The sequence below is a fragment of the Penicillium lagena genome (assembly GCF_028827675.1).
Source record: "Penicillium lagena strain IBT 129212 chromosome Unknown utg000003l_segment0_segment0, whole genome shotgun sequence".
NCBI lineage: Eukaryota > Fungi > Ascomycota > Eurotiomycetes > Eurotiales > Aspergillaceae > Penicillium > Penicillium lagena.
Window position 1 is genome coordinate 2108649 of NW_026623224.1, and position 18737 is coordinate 2127385.

General features: G+C 49.4%; 10 protein-coding genes across 10 annotated transcripts; 6 read left to right on the plus strand and 4 right to left on the minus strand.

The window, feature by feature from the left end:
* Positions 1-1100: 1100 nt before the first annotated feature.
* N7510_006023 (uncharacterized protein) lies at positions 1101-2355 on the plus strand (the record flags this gene model as incomplete). The annotated part of the gene is made up of 2 exons (XM_056977949.1): positions 1101-1230; positions 1292-2355. The coding sequence occupies 2 exons, from the start codon at positions 1101-1103 to the stop codon at positions 2353-2355; spliced, it is 1194 nt and encodes a 397-aa protein (XP_056833981.1).
* A 2060-nt stretch (positions 2356-4415) lies between these two features.
* N7510_006024 (uncharacterized protein) lies at positions 4416-4768 on the plus strand (the record flags this gene model as incomplete). The annotated part of the gene is made up of 2 exons (XM_056977950.1): positions 4416-4583; positions 4607-4768. 2 exons carry the CDS (start codon positions 4416-4418, stop codon positions 4766-4768), a joined length of 330 nt encoding a protein of 109 aa, XP_056833982.1.
* Positions 4769-4787: 19 nt separating this feature from the next.
* On the plus strand, positions 4788-5703 carry N7510_006025 (uncharacterized protein; the record flags this gene model as incomplete). Its single annotated transcript, XM_056977951.1, has 2 exons — positions 4788-4873; positions 4926-5703. 2 exons carry the CDS (start codon positions 4788-4790, stop codon positions 5701-5703), a joined length of 864 nt encoding a protein of 287 aa, XP_056833983.1.
* A 439-nt stretch (positions 5704-6142) lies between these two features.
* Positions 6143-7824, minus strand: N7510_006026 (uncharacterized protein; the record flags this gene model as incomplete). Its single annotated transcript, XM_056977952.1, has 2 exons — positions 6143-6425; positions 6485-7824. 2 exons carry the CDS (start codon positions 7822-7824, stop codon positions 6143-6145), a joined length of 1623 nt encoding a protein of 540 aa, XP_056833984.1.
* A 389-nt stretch (positions 7825-8213) lies between these two features.
* N7510_006027 (glycoside hydrolase family 130 protein) lies at positions 8214-9242 on the plus strand (the record flags this gene model as incomplete). Its single annotated transcript, XM_056977953.1, has 1 exon — positions 8214-9242. One exon carries the CDS (start codon positions 8214-8216, stop codon positions 9240-9242), a length of 1029 nt encoding a protein of 342 aa, XP_056833985.1.
* Positions 9243-9319: 77 nt separating this feature from the next.
* N7510_006028 (Zn(II)2Cys6 transcription factor domain-containing protein) lies at positions 9320-10882 on the minus strand (the record flags this gene model as incomplete). Its single annotated transcript, XM_056977954.1, has 2 exons — positions 9320-10204; positions 10259-10882. The coding sequence occupies 2 exons, from the start codon at positions 10880-10882 to the stop codon at positions 9320-9322; spliced, it is 1509 nt and encodes a 502-aa protein (XP_056833986.1).
* Positions 10883-11320: 438 nt separating this feature from the next.
* On the minus strand, positions 11321-13935 carry N7510_006029 (uncharacterized protein; the record flags this gene model as incomplete). The annotated part of the gene is made up of 2 exons (XM_056977955.1): positions 11321-12007; positions 12058-13935. 2 exons carry the CDS (start codon positions 13933-13935, stop codon positions 11321-11323), a joined length of 2565 nt encoding a protein of 854 aa, XP_056833987.1.
* A 459-nt stretch (positions 13936-14394) lies between these two features.
* Positions 14395-15486, plus strand: N7510_006030 (glycoside hydrolase family 130 protein; the record flags this gene model as incomplete). Its single annotated transcript, XM_056977956.1, has 1 exon — positions 14395-15486. One exon carries the CDS (start codon positions 14395-14397, stop codon positions 15484-15486), a length of 1092 nt encoding a protein of 363 aa, XP_056833988.1.
* Positions 15487-15931: 445 nt separating this feature from the next.
* On the plus strand, positions 15932-17221 carry N7510_006031 (mitochondrial 54S ribosomal mL50 protein; the record flags this gene model as incomplete). The annotated part of the gene is made up of 4 exons (XM_056977957.1): positions 15932-16167; positions 16209-16391; positions 16465-16846; positions 16904-17221. 4 exons carry the CDS (start codon positions 15932-15934, stop codon positions 17219-17221), a joined length of 1119 nt encoding a protein of 372 aa, XP_056833989.1.
* Positions 17222-17538: 317 nt separating this feature from the next.
* On the minus strand, positions 17539-18629 carry N7510_006032 (replication termination factor 2; the record flags this gene model as incomplete). Its single annotated transcript, XM_056977958.1, has 3 exons — positions 17539-18018; positions 18070-18559; positions 18610-18629. 3 exons carry the CDS (start codon positions 18627-18629, stop codon positions 17539-17541), a joined length of 990 nt encoding a protein of 329 aa, XP_056833990.1.
* Positions 18630-18737: the final 108 nt, after the last annotated feature.

The following is an 18737-nucleotide window of genomic DNA, read 5'->3' on the forward strand; positions in this document are numbered from 1 at the left end:
GACTAGTAGTATTTTTCCACAACTTTTAAATATTCGATTTATCTTTGATTGATGTTCAAACTAAGGAATAGAGATTTAGTATACAGACTAAGAGTTGCATGAAACGCTTGAGGAGTGTAGTTTATTATGCATTTCATGGCATAAACTCTCGCGGAGACGATCATTCCTTGTCAATTCCATATCCGAATATATCTATTAGAGATATCAAAGCTTCGCCGAATGCTATTGATTAAATAAAATGGCTATCTAAATTGGAACATTTGTTGCTAAGCTTTGCACAACTCTAGCAGATGAAGTTCTTGGTAAGGCCCAGATGCTGTTATTTTCAGACAGTATCGGATAATCTTATATTCCCACGTTTCTTCTTCGGAAGTTTCCCCTTTCTACTGTTTGCTTTCAGCTAGGAGTAATCCGGGTCGTCTAAGACATTTCACCATCTGACATCTTTCCACTCCCACAAACATTCTGAGCTTCCCCTTCCCCATTTCTCTTTTCCCACCAACTCTACCTTGACTAGCTTCCCTGACTGGCTTAGTTTTGTCTGTCTGCCCTTAATCAATTCCCACCATTTGTCTCTTTTCCTTGCATTAGCAAGTTCTGGCAATTTCGAGTCACCTGGTACCGTATCTCCCCATCCTGTTACAATGGAGACGCCATACACGATCTGTACTTGTCGCGCAGAGGGATACGATGAGTGCGTATGCCGTTTCTGCTGGAAATGTGGATCTCTGGGTCATACAAGAGACAAATGCAGCAGGGGACGCTCACGGGGAAAACGTCTCCGGCAAAGGGTGCTGCAAGGCAATACAAAGCTTGGATATGGAGATAAAGGAGTGTTTATGCGGCCCAGTGTTGAGGTGAGGGAATCAACTGCTGGTGCTACTTATCCATCACCTATTTACTAAGAAATCTTTTTCTAGGACCAATATTTCCCAGAGGGGGCAAAAAAGGACATACCGGAGGAAGAAACAGTTAAAGAGACATCAAGCATACCAGGAAACTTAGCAAACGTAACTTTTTTTGGAGTCGGGCTCCCGAAACTCGGCCCTGTCGATCGAGTTTCGATTCTCGCCTCCCTCATTTTGAAAGTTAGAGTCAAAATGGAAGAGCGCTATTCGTCGGCGCTCGATACATACGACATCGCCAAGATTCTCGATGAGAGCTTGAATCCAGCGGTTAAGGTCAGTTGTGAGGAAGGCAAATTTGACTTAGGAAGGCAGGTCTTCTCGGGTATAGTAGTCCATTTACGGATTGCTAACAAGGGCTGTTAGCCTGATAAACCTTGGGCAAGAGCCAGAAACCTCTGCAAATGGTGGGATTTACCTCCACATTCTGTGGAAGGAAAGTGACCTGACAACCTTCTGGCTATACATTGGCCAAGCGTCAAAGTTCTGCGACAGAATCCTAAAACATAATGATCCCAGGTTTCGCTACAGATTTCCATCTCTGCATTACAAGGTGTGGGATTCAGCAGAGGAAATGAAGTCAAAGTTCGTCACTCTAGCAAGCCTCATTCCACCTGAATGCCGCCAGACCCAGCTTGTTTTCAACCTAGCCGAGATGTGGTTATGCCTTATTTTCCAGACCTTACCAGAACTTCAGATGGGCCAGTGGCTGCCGGAAGATGTGAAACCACTATGGTCTGGCCACCATCTTAATGTCGCGCTGCCACTATGGCAAGGGTTCACAGACACAAAGGAGAATCAGGCCATCAGTGAGGCGACCGGTGGAAGAATTGCCTTTCAACAATATCTGTTGTCTGATGACCCCTTCATTCGAGAATGGGCAGAGCATGCAAGAGATGCGTTCAACGACGTTCGGAACTCCCCCAACCCCATCATACGAAAGTATTGGTGGGACCTTCATCAGCAACGGCGCCTAAAGTCCCAGGAGACATGGGAGGCCAAGAAGGAAGAAAGAGCCAAAGAGCTCCTTTCGGGAGCAATGGCGATAGTTAAAAGTTCCCACAACGGCGAGATGACTGAGGTCATGGGTGGTAGGTTCAGATTTACTGTGGCACGAAGTCTCGGACTCTACCTCCACCACGGCGATGAAGTCACTCTTCAATATCACTTGACGGCAACACGACACCAAAACCCTTATGCCACTAAATCCCTGCCTACAGACCCTGCATCTCGTCTAGGGATATCTATCCGTGGAAGGGACATGAATGGAGAGTTTCATCGTTGGCTACATACAAACGGAGAGCTAAACGTCAGAAAAATGAACTCTCTTGTCGATGTTTTGGAAGGGTATTCTCTGGGAGAAAGCAAGAACTTCAAGAGGCGTTGGCATGTCAACAAAACCCAAGATTTAGTGAGCGAGAAAGAATGGCGGGGAAATGTGTACACCTAAGTTCGCCCTTGACCTCAGTTTATTATTTGTTTTTGTTTTTGTTTTTGTCCTTAAGTATCCGTGGACTTGCAAGGATCTTGCACACTTATGATGCTCTTGATTCACTGGAGTTAGAAGTGGTTTAAGATGAACAAGAGTCATAGATAACATGGGGGTATTATCAGAAACAGAGAGCAGATAAAGCCAATAAGCGGTTGCTCCTAAATCATATCTCAACCGTCATAGCCAATCTAAGTCGAACTCATTGACTCAAAGGAAATCAGCTTAGAAATTTTATTTGTAACTACAAGAAATTCTCTATATGAAATTTTCATTTGGTTAGTTAAGACTGACAAAACTTGTAGCCTTAACGAAAAGCCTGATAACGTAGTTGGCTTTTCTCAAGCCAAGACATAACCCATAAACTGGTCCATATTCTTGTACATTACATATGTTACAATACTGTCCTGCTACTGGCCCCTTGTTCTAAATGAAAACCAGCGATCTTATGTTAATGTATTCCAAGGAGACATAGTAGGGCCTTTGTTGGTGACCTCTTAACACGACATTCCTATACCGCGTTACCCATAGTAAACATAGTAATGTAATCGATAAGAAGAGTGTCGTACTCCAAAACACAAAGTGAAAGCGATTATTTACAACCTTATATTTAAACAATGAAAGGTTTTCATGGGGGCATATTGATGGGGTTTGAAATTAGTTTAACCTGTAATGACTAAAGGATATATATTTGGAGCTCACATCTCTGTATAATTTTTGGTAATGCAATAAAATAATGGATTATCTGGCTTAATGTCAATACATAATATATATTTTATGCTAGGACACAATTGCACATCAATGATGAAATAAAATCAGCACGTGGTTGTCGATATATTCAGTCGCATTTACTAGGTACCTGAGGGCGGCGTTCGCTCACCGATTATGTTAGTAGCTTCGGTCACTCGGGTCACCTCATCATACCTTCAAGATCTAAAAATCTGGTCCGAAGACTAAATACGTTACAGGTTGGGAATCTTTAGGAGGTGGAAAGTGGCGGCAACACTTGCGATAGGAGCGGCAGGCGTCATGCCAGATACATCATCATTATACCTTTTGATTGCCCACCTGTCGAACTGTTAAAGGCGCCTGCGATATTTGGATCATAAGAAATGTTAAAAAAAATTCGGAGAGAAAAAGAGAAAAAAAAATTGACAGGATAGCATGTCCTGGTTTCGATCCAGGGACCTGATTAGAGGGTTAGTTTGTTGAACGAGGTGTTGTTTGATAAGAGGATCGTACCTCCGGGTTATGAGCCCCTAAGATTTTGTTAATGTTTGAGCGCGGGTCAAGTTGTACCACGTGACTTACGGCGCTCTTCCCCTGAGCTAACATGCTGACTTGGGTACTCGAAATATCCCTGCTTTGCAACTTGATCGACGATGGACAAATGTATACTTCTGGGTACCATCAATACATTTCATCATGAAACCATATAGTGAATGTGTCGCTCATCTATGCCTCTGTCTTTCTCTGTTTTTTTTTCTCTCTCTTTCTTTCTCTCTCTCCCTCCCTCCGTCTTTCTCTTCCTCTGTCTCTCCCCATTCTTCCGACAAAAAAAAACCACCTTCGCTTTTTCAACAAGTGCCATCTTGTTGATCCTATCTCTAGATCTTCCCCAGTCAGCATCGCCTCTATTATTGCAGCAATTTTCATCTGCTTCACACCTTGATAAGCCAACGCTATCAAATTCTCACAAATACTTATCTTTTAACTCGAGCTGCTCGCCATGACCATTCCAACGCGCAAAATATACCGACGAGCTGACTCTCGGATCTGGGCACGATGGAACTCGCTGTTCGTACAGCCCTGGAGTCACAGCCTCTGTGTTCCTTGGGGAATGGATTCAAACCCTTGGGGATGTTCTCAATTTTAATGGAACAGAAGCAGTTCCTGAATGGAGTCAGTTCTTGCAGTTTATGAACGCCATCGAGTCTCATCCCGATATGGAACCTTGGGCTCGTGACTATCACGTAGAAGGAAAGGAATCAGGTCTGATGTCCCATGTCTACTCTAGCTTCATGAGCTACGCAAGCGGCCTACCAGCCCATAAGGAGCTCTTTCTGTTTGTAGCTCGGTCGTCTACCGGAAGCCGTGCCGAGCAGATACCATTTCTCGAACGCAGTTTGAAACTGACCAAGAAATCATACGAGGAGGATTATGGGCCCCTGCGTTGTTCAGATGCGACTGTCGATTTTACACATTCATACAGTCATCCAACGCTCCGTTCCCGCACAGAGGGGAGACAAGCAATTTGTTCGCTAGCCTTCGCGACGATGTTGAAAAGTATGATGGACGACTGATCGTAGTGATCAATGGCTGGGATGGATTGACCACAGACCGACATAGCTTCGTGAAGCTGTTTTCCGCCTGAGCCAAACGTGTCACCCTGCATGTTTTTGCGGAGACACCAAGAAAGTTTTTCGAGGCGGATGTCACCAAGATTTGCCAATATTTTGATGGAAAAATACAAATCGAAGTTGAGAAAGAAAAGTGTCAGAACTCTAAGTTACCGCCTTATTTTTAAGCAGATTTCATGATATTTCGGTCCTCAAGGAACAGCTTTCACTAGACTCGACATTCCTGCGAGAGCTGACCGAGTACCGAAACTGGCACCCAGACATGCGAGACTTGTCGAAGTATGTGTGCGAAAAGTGTGGAACGCCATGTGATACCGCATTGAGTTTAAACCGGCATATGCATCATCAACATGAGCCGTATGAGAATCCTGAAACTGATCTAGTCTGTCCACATTGCGGAGAAAAATTCAAACGAAAATATCATCGCGATAGACATGCATCAACAACTTGTCCACAACGCCCATCCAACTTTGAAACAGATGCAAGCGGGCGGGAGCTTGATCGGGAGGGTGAACGCCCATTAAAAAAGCAGAAACGCGCTAAGCGAGGTACTAAACTACGAACGCTGCCAGCAGATGCTCAACCGCGTGGCTCAGATAATGGTTTGCTGTCTTACTTGCAATTGACCGAACAGCATGTCGGGCGCCTCCCTCGGGTTGAACTTGATCTTACTAGGCTTGAGGGTCTAGAGACAGACATAGTCTACAAGGGCGAGATTTATTGTCGGTACCCTGGCTGCACACACCCCCACCGGTATAGTGAAGCAACAAAATTACGACCGCACTATCAAATAAATCACCAGTTTGAATACCGGAGATCTTCCCCTGGTCATTTGAACCCCGCAGACGACCGGGAACATCAAAATGGCCTCAGATGGCTGGCGATTCAGCTCAGATTGGGGTGGAAGCTGCTGGACAAAAGCCAAAGCCATCAAGGAAATAGGAAATGAAGACTGTGTTTTTGTACCGCATAGGCTGGCTCGAGAGCATGAATTAAGGATAGAATTTCAGACATCTCAATTGCTCGAGGTCTTTAGGTTACATAAAAGCGTGCGTATAAGCCCCAGGTACGTGAACCCTTGAAAATATTTCAATGGGAGGGATGTTTATCAAGCCAAAGGCTGTCTCGTCGACGACCGGATGCCATAAAGTGCGAATTGTTGGAGTCACCAACCTTTTCTACAAACGGAACCGTACAAAGACTTGAGAGCTAGATAATCAATAGAAAGATAAACGCCTAAATGTCGGATATGAGAAGAACAAGTAATATTACTATTGTTATTGATCAAGTAGCACTTTCATACCGAAGCTGAGTTTATTGCCAATGACTTTTACATATAATACCAGCGATCCCAAATGGCGTTTGTTCCATCCCTGGAATTCCGGGTTTCATGTATCATGAGCGGCAATCTGCTTGGCCTGTTGCACCTTTGCAATTTCCTCATCCACCTCCCCTTTCTGTAAGGAAGCAGCCTTACGAGGATTCCGGGCCTGGAAGATCAAATTCAGCTCCTCAAGTGTGTGCCCTTTTGTTTCCACCATAAAGATGTAATAGTAAACAGCCTGACAAAAACACACGGCCATGTAGATAAAGTAGGTCTTCCAACTAATCACCTCGAGAGCGATGGGAAGCGCAAACTGATTGATGAGACCGGATGCATTCCCAGCAAAACTAGAAGGTTATTAGCATCAGACGAGAGACGTGCATATTAAGACATCGCGTAAACTGACTTTTGTAGGGCCATGCCTTTGGCGCGTTGGTCGAATGCCAGAACCTCGACGGGGTACAGTGCTTGCAGCGGCGTGTAGGCGGCAGAGAAAACAATGCCAACCAGAAAGATGAAGGTAATAGACACGTCCGCGGCTGGGACGCTTTTGTAGATATGGTATCCGCCCGTGCCACCAACCATTCCAGCCCATAGGAGACATAGAATTGCACAGCAGGTAATCATCATCTTGCGTCGCCCAAATCGGTCCATCTGGCTGGCACCAAGGCAAGCGGCTGCAGCGGACGCCAGGGTAATGCCCAGGTTGATATCAAGGACGGTGGCAGTGTTTGTGATACCAGAAGTGTTGAGCATGGCAGGTAGAAAATACGACACACCGGACTGGCCAGTCACTTGACTAAAAGCAGACACAGCGACAGCGCAAAGGATGGCACGGTAAATGGCGGCGCGTGAGTTGAATAGCGAGCGGTAGTCCCACCAGCGCTTATCTGCACCATCAAGTTCCAGTTCCTCGGCAAACTCTCGCATTTCCAACCTCACGTAGAGGGAGTCGGGGTTATCGTTACCGTGGTACTTGACCAGTATTTCACGGCACTTATCAGCCTGCCCATGGACGTATAACCAGCGCGGCGATTCGGGGAAGGTGACACAACCAATCAGCAAGATGCACGGGAAAAGCATCTGCAGCCAGGTGGGAATGAGCCAGGCCATATTGGTGGTATAGTGAACACAGCCACGCAGGACGGCGGCGGCCAATATTGCACCAAGGTAATAGCAGCAGTTATAGAAACCAGTAATCACGCCACGATAGGCTGGGTGGGCAAATTCCACGACGTAGGACGGACAGGCGACGTTGCAGATAATGCCACCAAACCCGAGGAAGAACCGGCCGGCAAGAAATTGGGGCAAGTGATGAGAGACGCCTTCAATGATGGTACCCATGATAATGAAGGCGCATCCAATGGCAATGCCTATGCGACGACCCCATGTATCGGTGAGAGGCCCAATGAAAGGCAGACCGCACACAGAGCCAATCGAGTACATGCTCATAATGATGCCGGTCTGAACTCCCAGAATCTTTGCGCCGAATTGATCTTGAAAGGGCTTCATGGCAATTAGGTTGCCCATCAGGGAGCCATCGTAGCCACCCATTGTTGAACCCAGAAAGGCAAGGCTGCAGATGGCATAGAGCTGAAGCATGCGCTTGCTGAGTTTCTGGACGGGCTCCAAGCGCGTGCACACTTCCAGAGCAGCGGTACCGCGTACATCGCGGAAGACGTCGACTGGCGCCTCGAGATGCTCTGCGCCGGCGTCAGAGGCCTTTTCGTCCTGGATGGAGACCATGGATGTAAGAAATGACTGATCAACAGAAGCTAGGGAGCCGGAATGTTGGGGTTGTTTTCGTCGCAGATTCCAATGGAGACAATGGAGATCTGGGGTAGGATTTGCTGTCATTCATGTACCTTCTCCATATTTAAGCGCAGACTTGGTACTGATCCAATGCCGACGATTTTTCCGACGAGAGTCCGGGGAAATGCACAACTAGGCCTAGCCCATCTTAGCCCGAAACCTTGGCCCCGGCACGCGGGGTAAACAGCCAAAAATCTCGCCGACGTTCTTTCCGATGTAGATTTAGAAAGCAATATTTGATAATAAATAACGCGCAATTGTTCCCGTCTTCCTATGGAGGTATAGTACTTTACTTTTACTTGTTTTTGCTACGTTTCGAGATCATGCCCTCCACCACATACTCCTCCACGCCGCCCACAATCACACCCGCCTCGCGCGAGGGCGATGCCAACTACAAGCAGCCTATATTTCCACTAGGTCCCTTTACGAAGTATGCTGGCAATCCATTGCTGGTTCCCAACCCGGCAAACGAGTTCGAATCGGCATACATTTACAATGCCGCGGCCATTGTCCTGGATGACACAGTGTTTTTGCTCTATCGCGCCCAGAACGCTGCCAAGGTATCCACTATTGGACTGGCATGGTCGTCGGATGGCTATGAATTCACACGCCTAGATCGTCCGATACTAGAACCAAGCAAGCCCTGGGAAATGGGCGGTGGTGTCGAGGATCCGCGTGTTGTGCGCATCGATGGTGTCTTCTACATGACCTACACTGCGTGGGATCTCAAAGTGCCGAAACTCTGCCTGGCAACATCCACAGACCTGGTACACTGGGAGAAGCAGGGTGGACCACTGTTTCCGGATTTCATAGATATCGATAACACTCTGGATGGACGGACTGAGATCCGGTTCGGTCACTCTAAATCCGGTGCAATCTTCCCAGAGAAAACGGCAGATGGAAAGTTTATGATGATATTTGGCGAGGCATACCTCTGTGTGGCGGAGAGTGAAGATCTGATCCACTGGCGCGCATGGCCCTTCAATAAGTACTTTGCAACCGGAGTCCATGAATGGGAAAATCGACTGCTGGAACCTGGGCCAACCCCTGTCAAAACTCGAGACGGCCGATGGATTCTGGTGTACAATGTTGCCACGCGCGGTGCCCCAGGATTCCACAACAACCAGTACTCCATAAGCCAGATGCTGATCGACCTCGAGCACCTCAGCGATGGCCCGCTGGCGCGTCTTGACCGGCCATCGGTTGTTGTGTCAGCGAAGAACGAGCACCTTGGGCAAGTCAACGAGGTTGTTTTCTGCGAGGGAATGGTTCAATTTCACGGTAAATGGTTTATGTATTATGGCCAGGGGGATAGCGAGCTTGGAGTTGCGACAGCTGACGTTCAGCCGTGAAATTCAGGGCAACGAAATGCTGGGTCCAGTATAAACTAGATTGCAAGAGTAGAAATAGAATGTTCATTTATCGTCATTCATGTGCGTGAATCAGATTGTTGCCCAGCAGAGTAAGTGTAACCCACAAAAGGAATTGGAGAAGACATGGTTTCAGCGGCCAGCTGCGGAACTGCATCTTCAAGATGTAAGCTACGAAGATCGCGAAACGTCCAGAAGACGGAATAGCCGTCTGTCTGATCGATAGTCCAGGGTCCAGAACCAATCTCCTCGCGCACCTCTCGGGCCAGTTCCGGATAGCGGTCCAGCGCGTCGTCCCACAAATTCAATAGACCGCGGAAATTTTCAAACTGCGTTTGGCGCCAAAGTTGTAGGATAATGTGAGCTGTTGTGGCCTGGATGTCCGAGAGGATAGCCCAATGGATGAGCATTTCGCGCGGGCAAATAAAGACTGACCGAACGAGAGAACAGATATAATGCAGCACACCTGGTACAGGGCGCAAGGCCAGCAACTTGCCAAGGGTATTTTGCCGACCAAGTACTGTGGCGTAAAACGACAGCACTACCAAATTATGGAGCGAATGGATCGTGATCGCCTCTGGTCGAGCTGGCATTTCATCGCGAAGGTCAAGTAGCGATGAAGGAAGTTGAACCGCCCAGAATAGACACTCATACTCTAGCCGACACCACAAGAGTTTTGCATCTGGTCCGAGGCCTTCATGCTCCTCCGCAAGCCTTAACCGGTCGAGGCTCAGGCCTAGGTTGGAAATTCGCAGATAATGATGCGCAAAAGTAGAGGGATCCACCGATTGAGTATAGCTCTTCAGGAAATCATCTGGGATGTCAAGCGGTGTTAGCGGGGAGCCGATCAGTCGGAGCCAGGTGTTGGCGACGATTGCACCCGCAAGAATGGGAGCTGGTAGCTCCTCTCCAATAAGTAAAGCTGCGTGCAAGGTGCCGAATACCTGATTTTATTTATTCAATAGCAACCCGAGAAATGTGTGAAATTGACTGCTTACCCGTTGTACAGAGTCGTTCTCGACCGGAAAGCGAAGCATCATCAACAAGGCGCCGGCGAGGCATTGCAGTGTCATCTCGCCCTGAGTCACCAATGCCAGAGAATCACTGGCCCGTTGTGGCAAATTCGCATCGGGCCTATGATGAAGCCAGATACCGGCAGCTAGCGCGACACATTCGTGTAGCACCGGGTCCCAGCTCTCGTTGTCGTCCTGGATCATTTCTGATGGCACAAATGGAGTGAGCGGGTGAACATAATCCCAATACTTTCTCGCCGTTGAATCGGGGATATTGGGATCGTCATCTTTGAGGATAATCTTTTGGCCATCGGAGTGAGTAACACCCGCAGAATTCAACTGACTATCCCCGTCCTTGACGACAGAGACAATGCTGCCAGTGTTGGCCCACCGGCGCTCTTCTGCTGGACTTGGTACAGAAGCTGCGGCGACAGCCGAGACTCGTGACGCAATGCGCTGGGAGGTTTGGCGACGCTTCAGACTGGGCTGACGCCGGCTAAACTCGCATACCAGGTCCAAATGCTTACATTCGGTGCAGCGGCTAGCCCACGGGCTGTCCAAGGCACATTTCTTCTTCCTGTGTCTGCAGTAGTTGCAGGATTTGAACATGGGACTATCAAAGCGGGAGAAACGTCGGAAAAGCTCTCATTAGACAATGCCTAGGGCCAAGACAAAATTGCAGTGTGCGGAGGAATGTTCGGGGTGGATTAACGTGCTAAATGCCCCCCGCATTAATAAAGCTAGTGAAAATGCCGCGATACCGACGCTTGCTCCGCCCCCAGGCTTATTCCTGGCTCGTCAATTGCCCGATTGACGTTCATTGGTCCAATTTTTCCTAGAACCATCCAGATTGCACTCAATGGTTTGAAGAGCCCACCCTGACCAGGTAACTATTCTATCAGTTTACTTATTGTTCAGGGTAACCCTAACTGTTGCAATTGCGGAGCATTCCGTATTGGCAATATTTCTATTTAACAACAAATTCAAAATAGTGTATTCTAAACCGCGAAGTACATAGCTTGTAGACAGTTTTGAGCAAGCTCTAAACTAGAAATCCGACCCGTAATACCGCAATTCCACCTTGTCGTCCTTGGCCAAGCCCTGTGCATATATAGTATACACATCATCCGGGAAGACATCAACTCCATTGTCCTCAAAATCAACGTGACGGTCATCGGCAACAGAAACCACAACACCCTTAACAGGCACCTTTGTCCGAATTTCAAGTTTACCGTCCAGCACAGATACAGTGATATCTGGAGATGCACCCAGAGTGACATACTTCAGTGGCTGAGGCCAGTCTGATGCGCGGGCAACGACATGACCAGCCTGAGGATCCCTCATGATTGCCTGGACGGCAGTCTTATCATCAACGCTCAAATCTTCCAGTAACTCCGTAGTGCGGTTGGACAAAAGGGTTTGAATGTCCATTGACCTTTCCTCGCGCAGAGCACCGGTTGCGATGTCATATAGCCGGACTTCGATTTGGGCTGGAACATCGTTCCATGTCCCATTCAGGGCCCACACATCAACGAAGTGTTTCTTTAGAGTAAGGTCATGGGGAGGAGCGAGAATCTGAGGAGGCGGTGACTTGAGCTTTTTGAGCTCAGGTGTCGAACGACTCATTCCAAGAGCGAGAGGGGCACTGTCACGCATTGTCATGAAGTAAGCCATCTTCTTCTCTCCGTAGAAATCGACCATGGCCCAACTGGAGACTGGCCAGCAATCATTGATCTAGAAAAGGATGAGTAATGAGATAAAAGAGATATGGGGACTCCACGAACCTGCCATACGAGCTGTCCAGCACAGTATTCTCGGCCCGGACCCTTCCACTGACGTCGGCAGCTGCGGACTGCAAAACCGAGACATTCGGCTTGAATGAGCTGGGTGGCATAGATCCAGCTGTCGAGGTCCAAGGAGTTCACTCGAATGTTCTCCAGAACGTACAAGGCCAATCGACGCTCTGCACCATCCGCTTTATTGTGCAAATCTAGCACGCGGCTCTGGGGATAGCGCTGCGCCGGGTCGGTCACATAACGACGGATAGACTTGGCAGCTGGGAACCCAAGCATGCCGAACTCAGAGACAAACCGACCGACGAGCTTGTCCCAGAGTTGGTATTTCTCCTGCGAGCCGTGCCAGACATTCCATTGATGGATATCTCCAACAGAGCCGTCTGTCGTCCCTTTGCCGCCCCAAGGTGAGCTCGGATGGTAGGGAACACCAGGTGAATATTCAGTAACCACGGCAGGCAAGTGAGTTTCATAGAGCGTCCGCGCTGGGAAGTCTGTGTTGGTCCAGTCGCCTGAATGGTCCTCAGGGTCCCATGTAAGGTTGAGCATCTCAGCAATTTGATAGTCCTCGTTGTTACCGGCCCAGAGAACGATAGAACAGTACTGCCGCAGCCGTTTGACTTGGTCCACGGCTTCCCGTTTCACAGTCGCCGCGAATTCAGGATAGCAAGGATACTGGGCGCAGGCAAAAGCGAAGTCCTGCCAGACCAGAATACCCCGTCGGTCACACTCCTCATATAGTGCATCGTGTTCATAGATGCCACCGCCCCAGATACGTAGCATGTTTTGATTCCCTTTCACGCACAGGTCAACGGCCGAAGCATAGTCTTTGGCCGTCATGGAAGTGAGAAACGAATGACCAGGAATCCAGTTGCTTCCAGACGAGTACACAGGCCTGTTGTTGATTTCGATGAAAAAAGAAGTCCCTGGTTCGTCAATCAAGGGTTGTTGTACCAGACGGAGACGTCGGATGCCAACAGGTTTTCTGACATAGTGAAGAGGAACTTGGCCAGGACCCATGATTGCCACATCCACTAGGTAGAAGACCTGAGGGCCATGACCAACAGAATACCAGAGTTCTGGTTGATGAATCTCCAGTGAAACCGAACCTCGGGAATCTTTTGCACTGAGGCTGAGGGCGGCGCTTGGGCGGAATACATGGCCGCTGGGAGCAGTGACGGTGACATCCGCAGTGACATCTCTGTCCAGAATAGCATCAAAAGAGATTTTCATAGACGCAGTTTGAAGATCCTCAGACACCTGTGCATCGGCAAAGACGTTTTCTACCGTAGAAGCATAGGTCTGAAGGCTGATCTCCCCACATGGTCCGCAAGTCATCAACAGAGGGCCCCAGTCCCAGCCATAATGGTACTGTGCCTTGCGAACATGCACCCGCGAATTCTCTCCACTGAACGCTCGATAGCTCCCATGCTTCTTTTCAAGCTCACGACCGTAATGGAGGGCGCTCTTGAACACGATGCGAAGGGTATTCAGGCCGCGACGTAGTTTGCCTGTAACGTCGATGCGGTGCCGATGAAACATGTTGGTCGACTCCAGAATCTTGTCCTGGTCATTCAAATAGACAGTTGCCACAGTATCCAGCCCTGCGAAAAGCAGGTCCTGGCGGGAGTGACTTGACTCAGGCTCATATTGGAAGTCGCAGGCATACTCCCAGTCGGCCTCGCCGACCCACTGCACAAGGCGTTCATTCTCATCGATGAACGGATCTGGTATGACTTTGGCATCAATGAGGTCGGTGAAAATCTCTGTGGTCGGCTTTTCATGTGTGCACTGGTGCCATTCTTCGTCGACGTTGCCGTGTTGTCGCCATCTCCAACCGGAGAGTGTCACAGTGCTCGCAACAGACATGGTCAATGGAAGTGAACGTAAAAAAGGGCTTGGAATAATTTCTTTTCAGCCATTGTAAAAGCTAAATAGCCGGACATCCTCGTCTTTTGTATAGATTGCATTGTGTTACTGATTAAAATAATTCTCGCCTTCATTGCTATTAGATACTCCACTCATCGCCGACGTTTTTTCCGACGCTACCTTGAGAGGGCCGGGCACGCTAAAGATAAAACCAGCAAAGATCAACAATACCAGGGCTTCAGGAGAAGCTTAGGTTATTCTCCGACCCCGCGTTTGATGCTTTTTGACACTAACTGTGTGGGATGATACCCCAAGGTCGGGAGTTGCGCCGAAAAAAAAAAAGTCAACTATGGCTAATCTCCGCACGCCTTTAAAGGAGCTGCTGCCTCATTGTTGGAGACAAGCAATTTCTTCATCATCATTCATTACACAATTTGATTGTCAATATTTCAGATCATAATGAAGGCTTCACTGCAGTGTCTCCTCGTGTTAGGACTTGGGGCTAGCAGCGCCCTTGCGGCCTCCTCCAACACGCCTCCCAAAATCACGCCTAAGTCGCAACAGAATGAGGCCAATTACACGGCGCCATACTTCCCATTGCTCGGTTTCGAGCAGTATGCGAACAACCCCATCATGAGACCTGATCCCGACCACTCATGGGAGTCTTCATACCTCTACAACCCGAGCGCCATCGTTCTTGATGACATGGTCTTCCTGCTCTATCGGGCTCAGGACAAGCAGAAGACTTCGAGCATTGGCCTCGCCTGGTCAAGCGATGGATACAATTTCACCCGTTACGATCAGCCAATCGTTTATCCCACAGAGCCGTACGAAAAAACAGGTGGCTGTGAGGATCCGCGCGTCGTGCGTATCGACGGAACCTTCTATTTAACCTACACGGCCTACGATGGCACAACCGCCCGTCTTTGCCTTGCGACTTCAACCGATCTGGTCCACTGGAAGAAATTCGGTCCCATCCTGCCTACCTTCACGGAAACCGTCTACAATTGGCGCGATCCCGTCACCTATTTCGCTCCCAACCCCATTGGCTGGACCAAGAGTGGTGCTATCATCGATGAGCGCCAGCCTGATGGGTACTACTATATGCAATTCGGAGACACTTATCTTTACACTGCGAACTCGACGGACTTGATCCATTGGGAGGTCTCGGGCAACGGCCAGCCGTTTGCTCCACTGATGAATGTGTGGGAGCAGGCATTGACTGAGAGTGGGCCGCCTCCGATCAAGACGAGAGATGGCATGTGGCTGAAGGTCTACAACGGTATGGCCACCGGTGGTGTTGGCGGTTATGCTATTGGCCAATACAGCACCGGACAGATGCTCATTGATCCGGCCAACTCCCCTCTGGGACCTCCCGTTGCGCGCCTCGAGACCCCCATCTTGCAGCCGACGACAGCCACAGAAATCACTGGACAGGTGGATAATGTTGTGTTCAGCGAGGGATTAGTGCAGTTCAAGGGCAAGTGGCTACTTTACTTTGGAGCGGGTGATGCATTCCTGTCGGTTGCGCAGACTCCTGTGCAGCCTTGAGTGTGTGCATCCTATAGTTTGACAATCCCGCGGAATCGAAGGCAACGTTGGCCATATATTCATAGCTTAAATTATCCCAGATGTTTAATATGGGCACCAATAATTTTGATCTTTCTTTTGTGTGAAAATATATCGAAGCAGTCTGGACTTTGTTGTCTTGATTATGTGTTGACGAGTGCTTTGTCTTCATCGACCTCATGGTTCTCCCTCCGCTTCGGGCCATGATTTCGACCCTTTTCCCCTACCACTCCAGTATGTTGATCCAAAGTCAATGTAGTCGAGATTTCTTACAACGTGAGAAGAGAACTAGCCAACTTTCTTCTGCTCAGCACCCAATACCAATCAAATAAGATTAGTCATAGAACACGTGACCCTCTCCTAAGATTTGTTTCTTCGGTCAAATCAATCCAACGCGAGTCTTCCCAACGCTGCCCTTCCTCCAACCATGCAGCCTTCAATGCGGCTTCTCAGCCGGGAGGCATTGGCCTCTAAATCGCTCTATGTCTGCTCCACCTGCAGACAGGAGGTCTCACCGCGAGGCCTTGCGCCGCTCACCCGTCCGTTCCGACGCTACGCCTCGGATAACTCTTTCACTGAGAGAGCTCGGAAAAAGATATGGGGTACTGAGAACCCTCCAGGCTCTAAAGACCCATACGGTGGCGAGGGGCAAATTGCGAAAGCGTGGCGCGAGAGGGGGAGCAGGCAGCAAACGCCCCGGCCAGCCAGACCGACCTCGAGCAAGGCGAGACAAAACTTGAAGTTCCCGAAGAGGTTGAAGAGAAAGATCTCCTTCCCAGCGACGAGTATGAACAGGCGGACACTTGGCAGGGTCTGAAGCGTCTTGGCTATCTGGAGAAGAACGCCTGGAGACAACAGAGTCCCACAGACGCGGATGAAGTGCAGCCGTACGTTTGATTTCTCCTTTAGAGTCCTATGTGTTTTGCTAGACGCTAACTTCGTGCTTGCGATTCACTACAGATTCGCAGCCAGACCCGTGGACGTCACCCCCGATGCCATCGCCCAAAAAGTCCGTCAGGTCGCTACGGAGATCTGCATTATGCACATGCTCAAGAAGAAGGAGCAAGTCGCCAATATCTGCAGTGTTGATGTGCACGACCGCAAGATCCAAGAATATCTCAATTCGTGTGTTCTGCACCCATCTGCGGACGGAAACTGGGAGACGGCCTTGAAATTCCGCAGCAAGCATGTCAGGGACGTGCTCTTCTTTGTTTTCAAGCAGATCGGCGGCGAGCAGGAGCCCGATCTGGGGTCCAAGACTTCCTCTGACCACGTTGGACTGCCGAAGGAGCAGCCGGTGCTCGCCAATTTGCCCTTGAGTGACCCGAGTGTGAAGTTTATCGTTTGTCTTTCCCTTCCCTTTTCCTCCCATTCATGCTAACAAACGTCCATCCAACAGTTCTTCAAGAGACTGGCTCAACTGACTGGATATCGCTTCTCGGACAAGAACATCAACACCCTGACTACTGTCGGGCATGCTAGCGAACACCTCCAAAAGTGGGCCGAGTCCCGCTCCCCCAAAGCCAAGAAGAAGCAATGGTTCGACGACGTTGCCCTCCCATCAAATCTCAGGTTCAAGCCTCGCAGGGAGAGGAAGTCGGACCGTGACGAGGATTTTGGCCGCAAGAAGCTCTACATGGCGGAGCTCTACAAGAGTGGCTTGTACCAGGTTCCCGACACTATCGTTCCCCCATGGAAGCGGCCGGCGTCCGAATAGATGTTGCGGTTGATGCTGCATTCTGAATTAGCGTGAAGATGCTGAGTGATGTTGCTTGGGAGGTGGACAGAAGAGTGTAGTTTTACCATTTTACTTCATCTGCGACGCATGTGTGATTTGTGACAAAACGTCTTGTTCGTGTATACTAGAAACCCTGATCGAACTGTCTCTTTCTTTATTTCAAGAATGTACATTTTTATTTCAAGATCATATACCAGGACTACTGACTACTCGTCCCCGAGACGCCGGTTCCAATATCGCCGAAAACCAAACTCCAGAGCCAGCAATGAAGGACAATTCGAAGCGAAACACAAGATCTACCTCCGCGCCGAAGCAGGAATAGTAAATCCTCTGGTCATAAAATCTGCACTCTTGACACCGCCGTCCTTGTCCTTCTTCGTAAAGAGGCTATCAATATTCTCATTTCCGCCCATCATCTTGCGACGCTTTTTCTTATCATTTTCCTCCCCCAGCACTCGCGCGGTGAGTGTTGCCGTGGCTGCATTCTTGATTCCATTGCTAGAAGCGTTGTTGGGAATTAGTGTGGATGTGTTGCTTCGGCTATTTGATGCCGATGTGGTTTTAGGTGCTGTTGATCCGGTAGTCTCTGCCGCTGGCTCGGTCGATACCTCCGCGGTAGCGTGCTTCTTGCGCTTTTTCGAGCCGGGGGCTTTCTTGAGAGAATGGGTGAGGCCCTGTTCGGCGAGTTTCTGGCCGCGGGCAATCAGACGCTGCTTGTCTGTTTCTTTGGTGGGCAGAATCGTGATGATGTTGTCTTCGGTATAAGATTCGTTGCACTAGACAAATGTGTTAATCACAGAAAGAGATACCTGTCTCTTGGAACCCACCTGCAAGCATTTGTCGCCTTTCAACTGCCGAATCGCCTCCTCGGCAAAGACATGCCCGCAAGGCACTAAGTACACGGCCTTGACATTCGGACCCAGCGGCTTTGCAGTGATCGGACAGATCCAGCCCTCACGGCGCTCGTGCCGGTGCGCCTGGACGCGGTCTGACGGGTGCTCGGAAAGTTCGGTGTCAATTTCAAAGTGCAGTTCCACCACGTCCCTCAGCGATTTCACACGCCCGCACAGGATCTCCTCGCAGTCGGACTTGGAGCTCATGCCCTCGCCGTCGTCGCCGGGGAGCAGGAACCGGAGCACTGCATCCTTATTATAGAGATTGCCGACACTGTCTGAGACAATCGGTCGGACGAGCGCTTTATGGGAGAGCGGGCAAGTCGTCCAGTGATGCTCTTGCTGTTCGCGCTGGGTTTCTTTCAGTTGCGCCGTGCTCGGGTTGCGGGCCGCCTCGCGCACGAGTTCGCGGCGAGTGGGAATACTGCGGAGGTCAGAAAGAGATCGGACGTATGTTATGAAGAGGAGACTCACCTGCCACCATCGTTACCCATGTTGGTAGGTCGGGCGGTTTGTAGAGTGTAAGGAGAAAGAGCAGCCTTGCCACTGACGACCAAAAGAGAGATAGCTGACTCAGCCACGATAACAAGAGCACCAGCTGG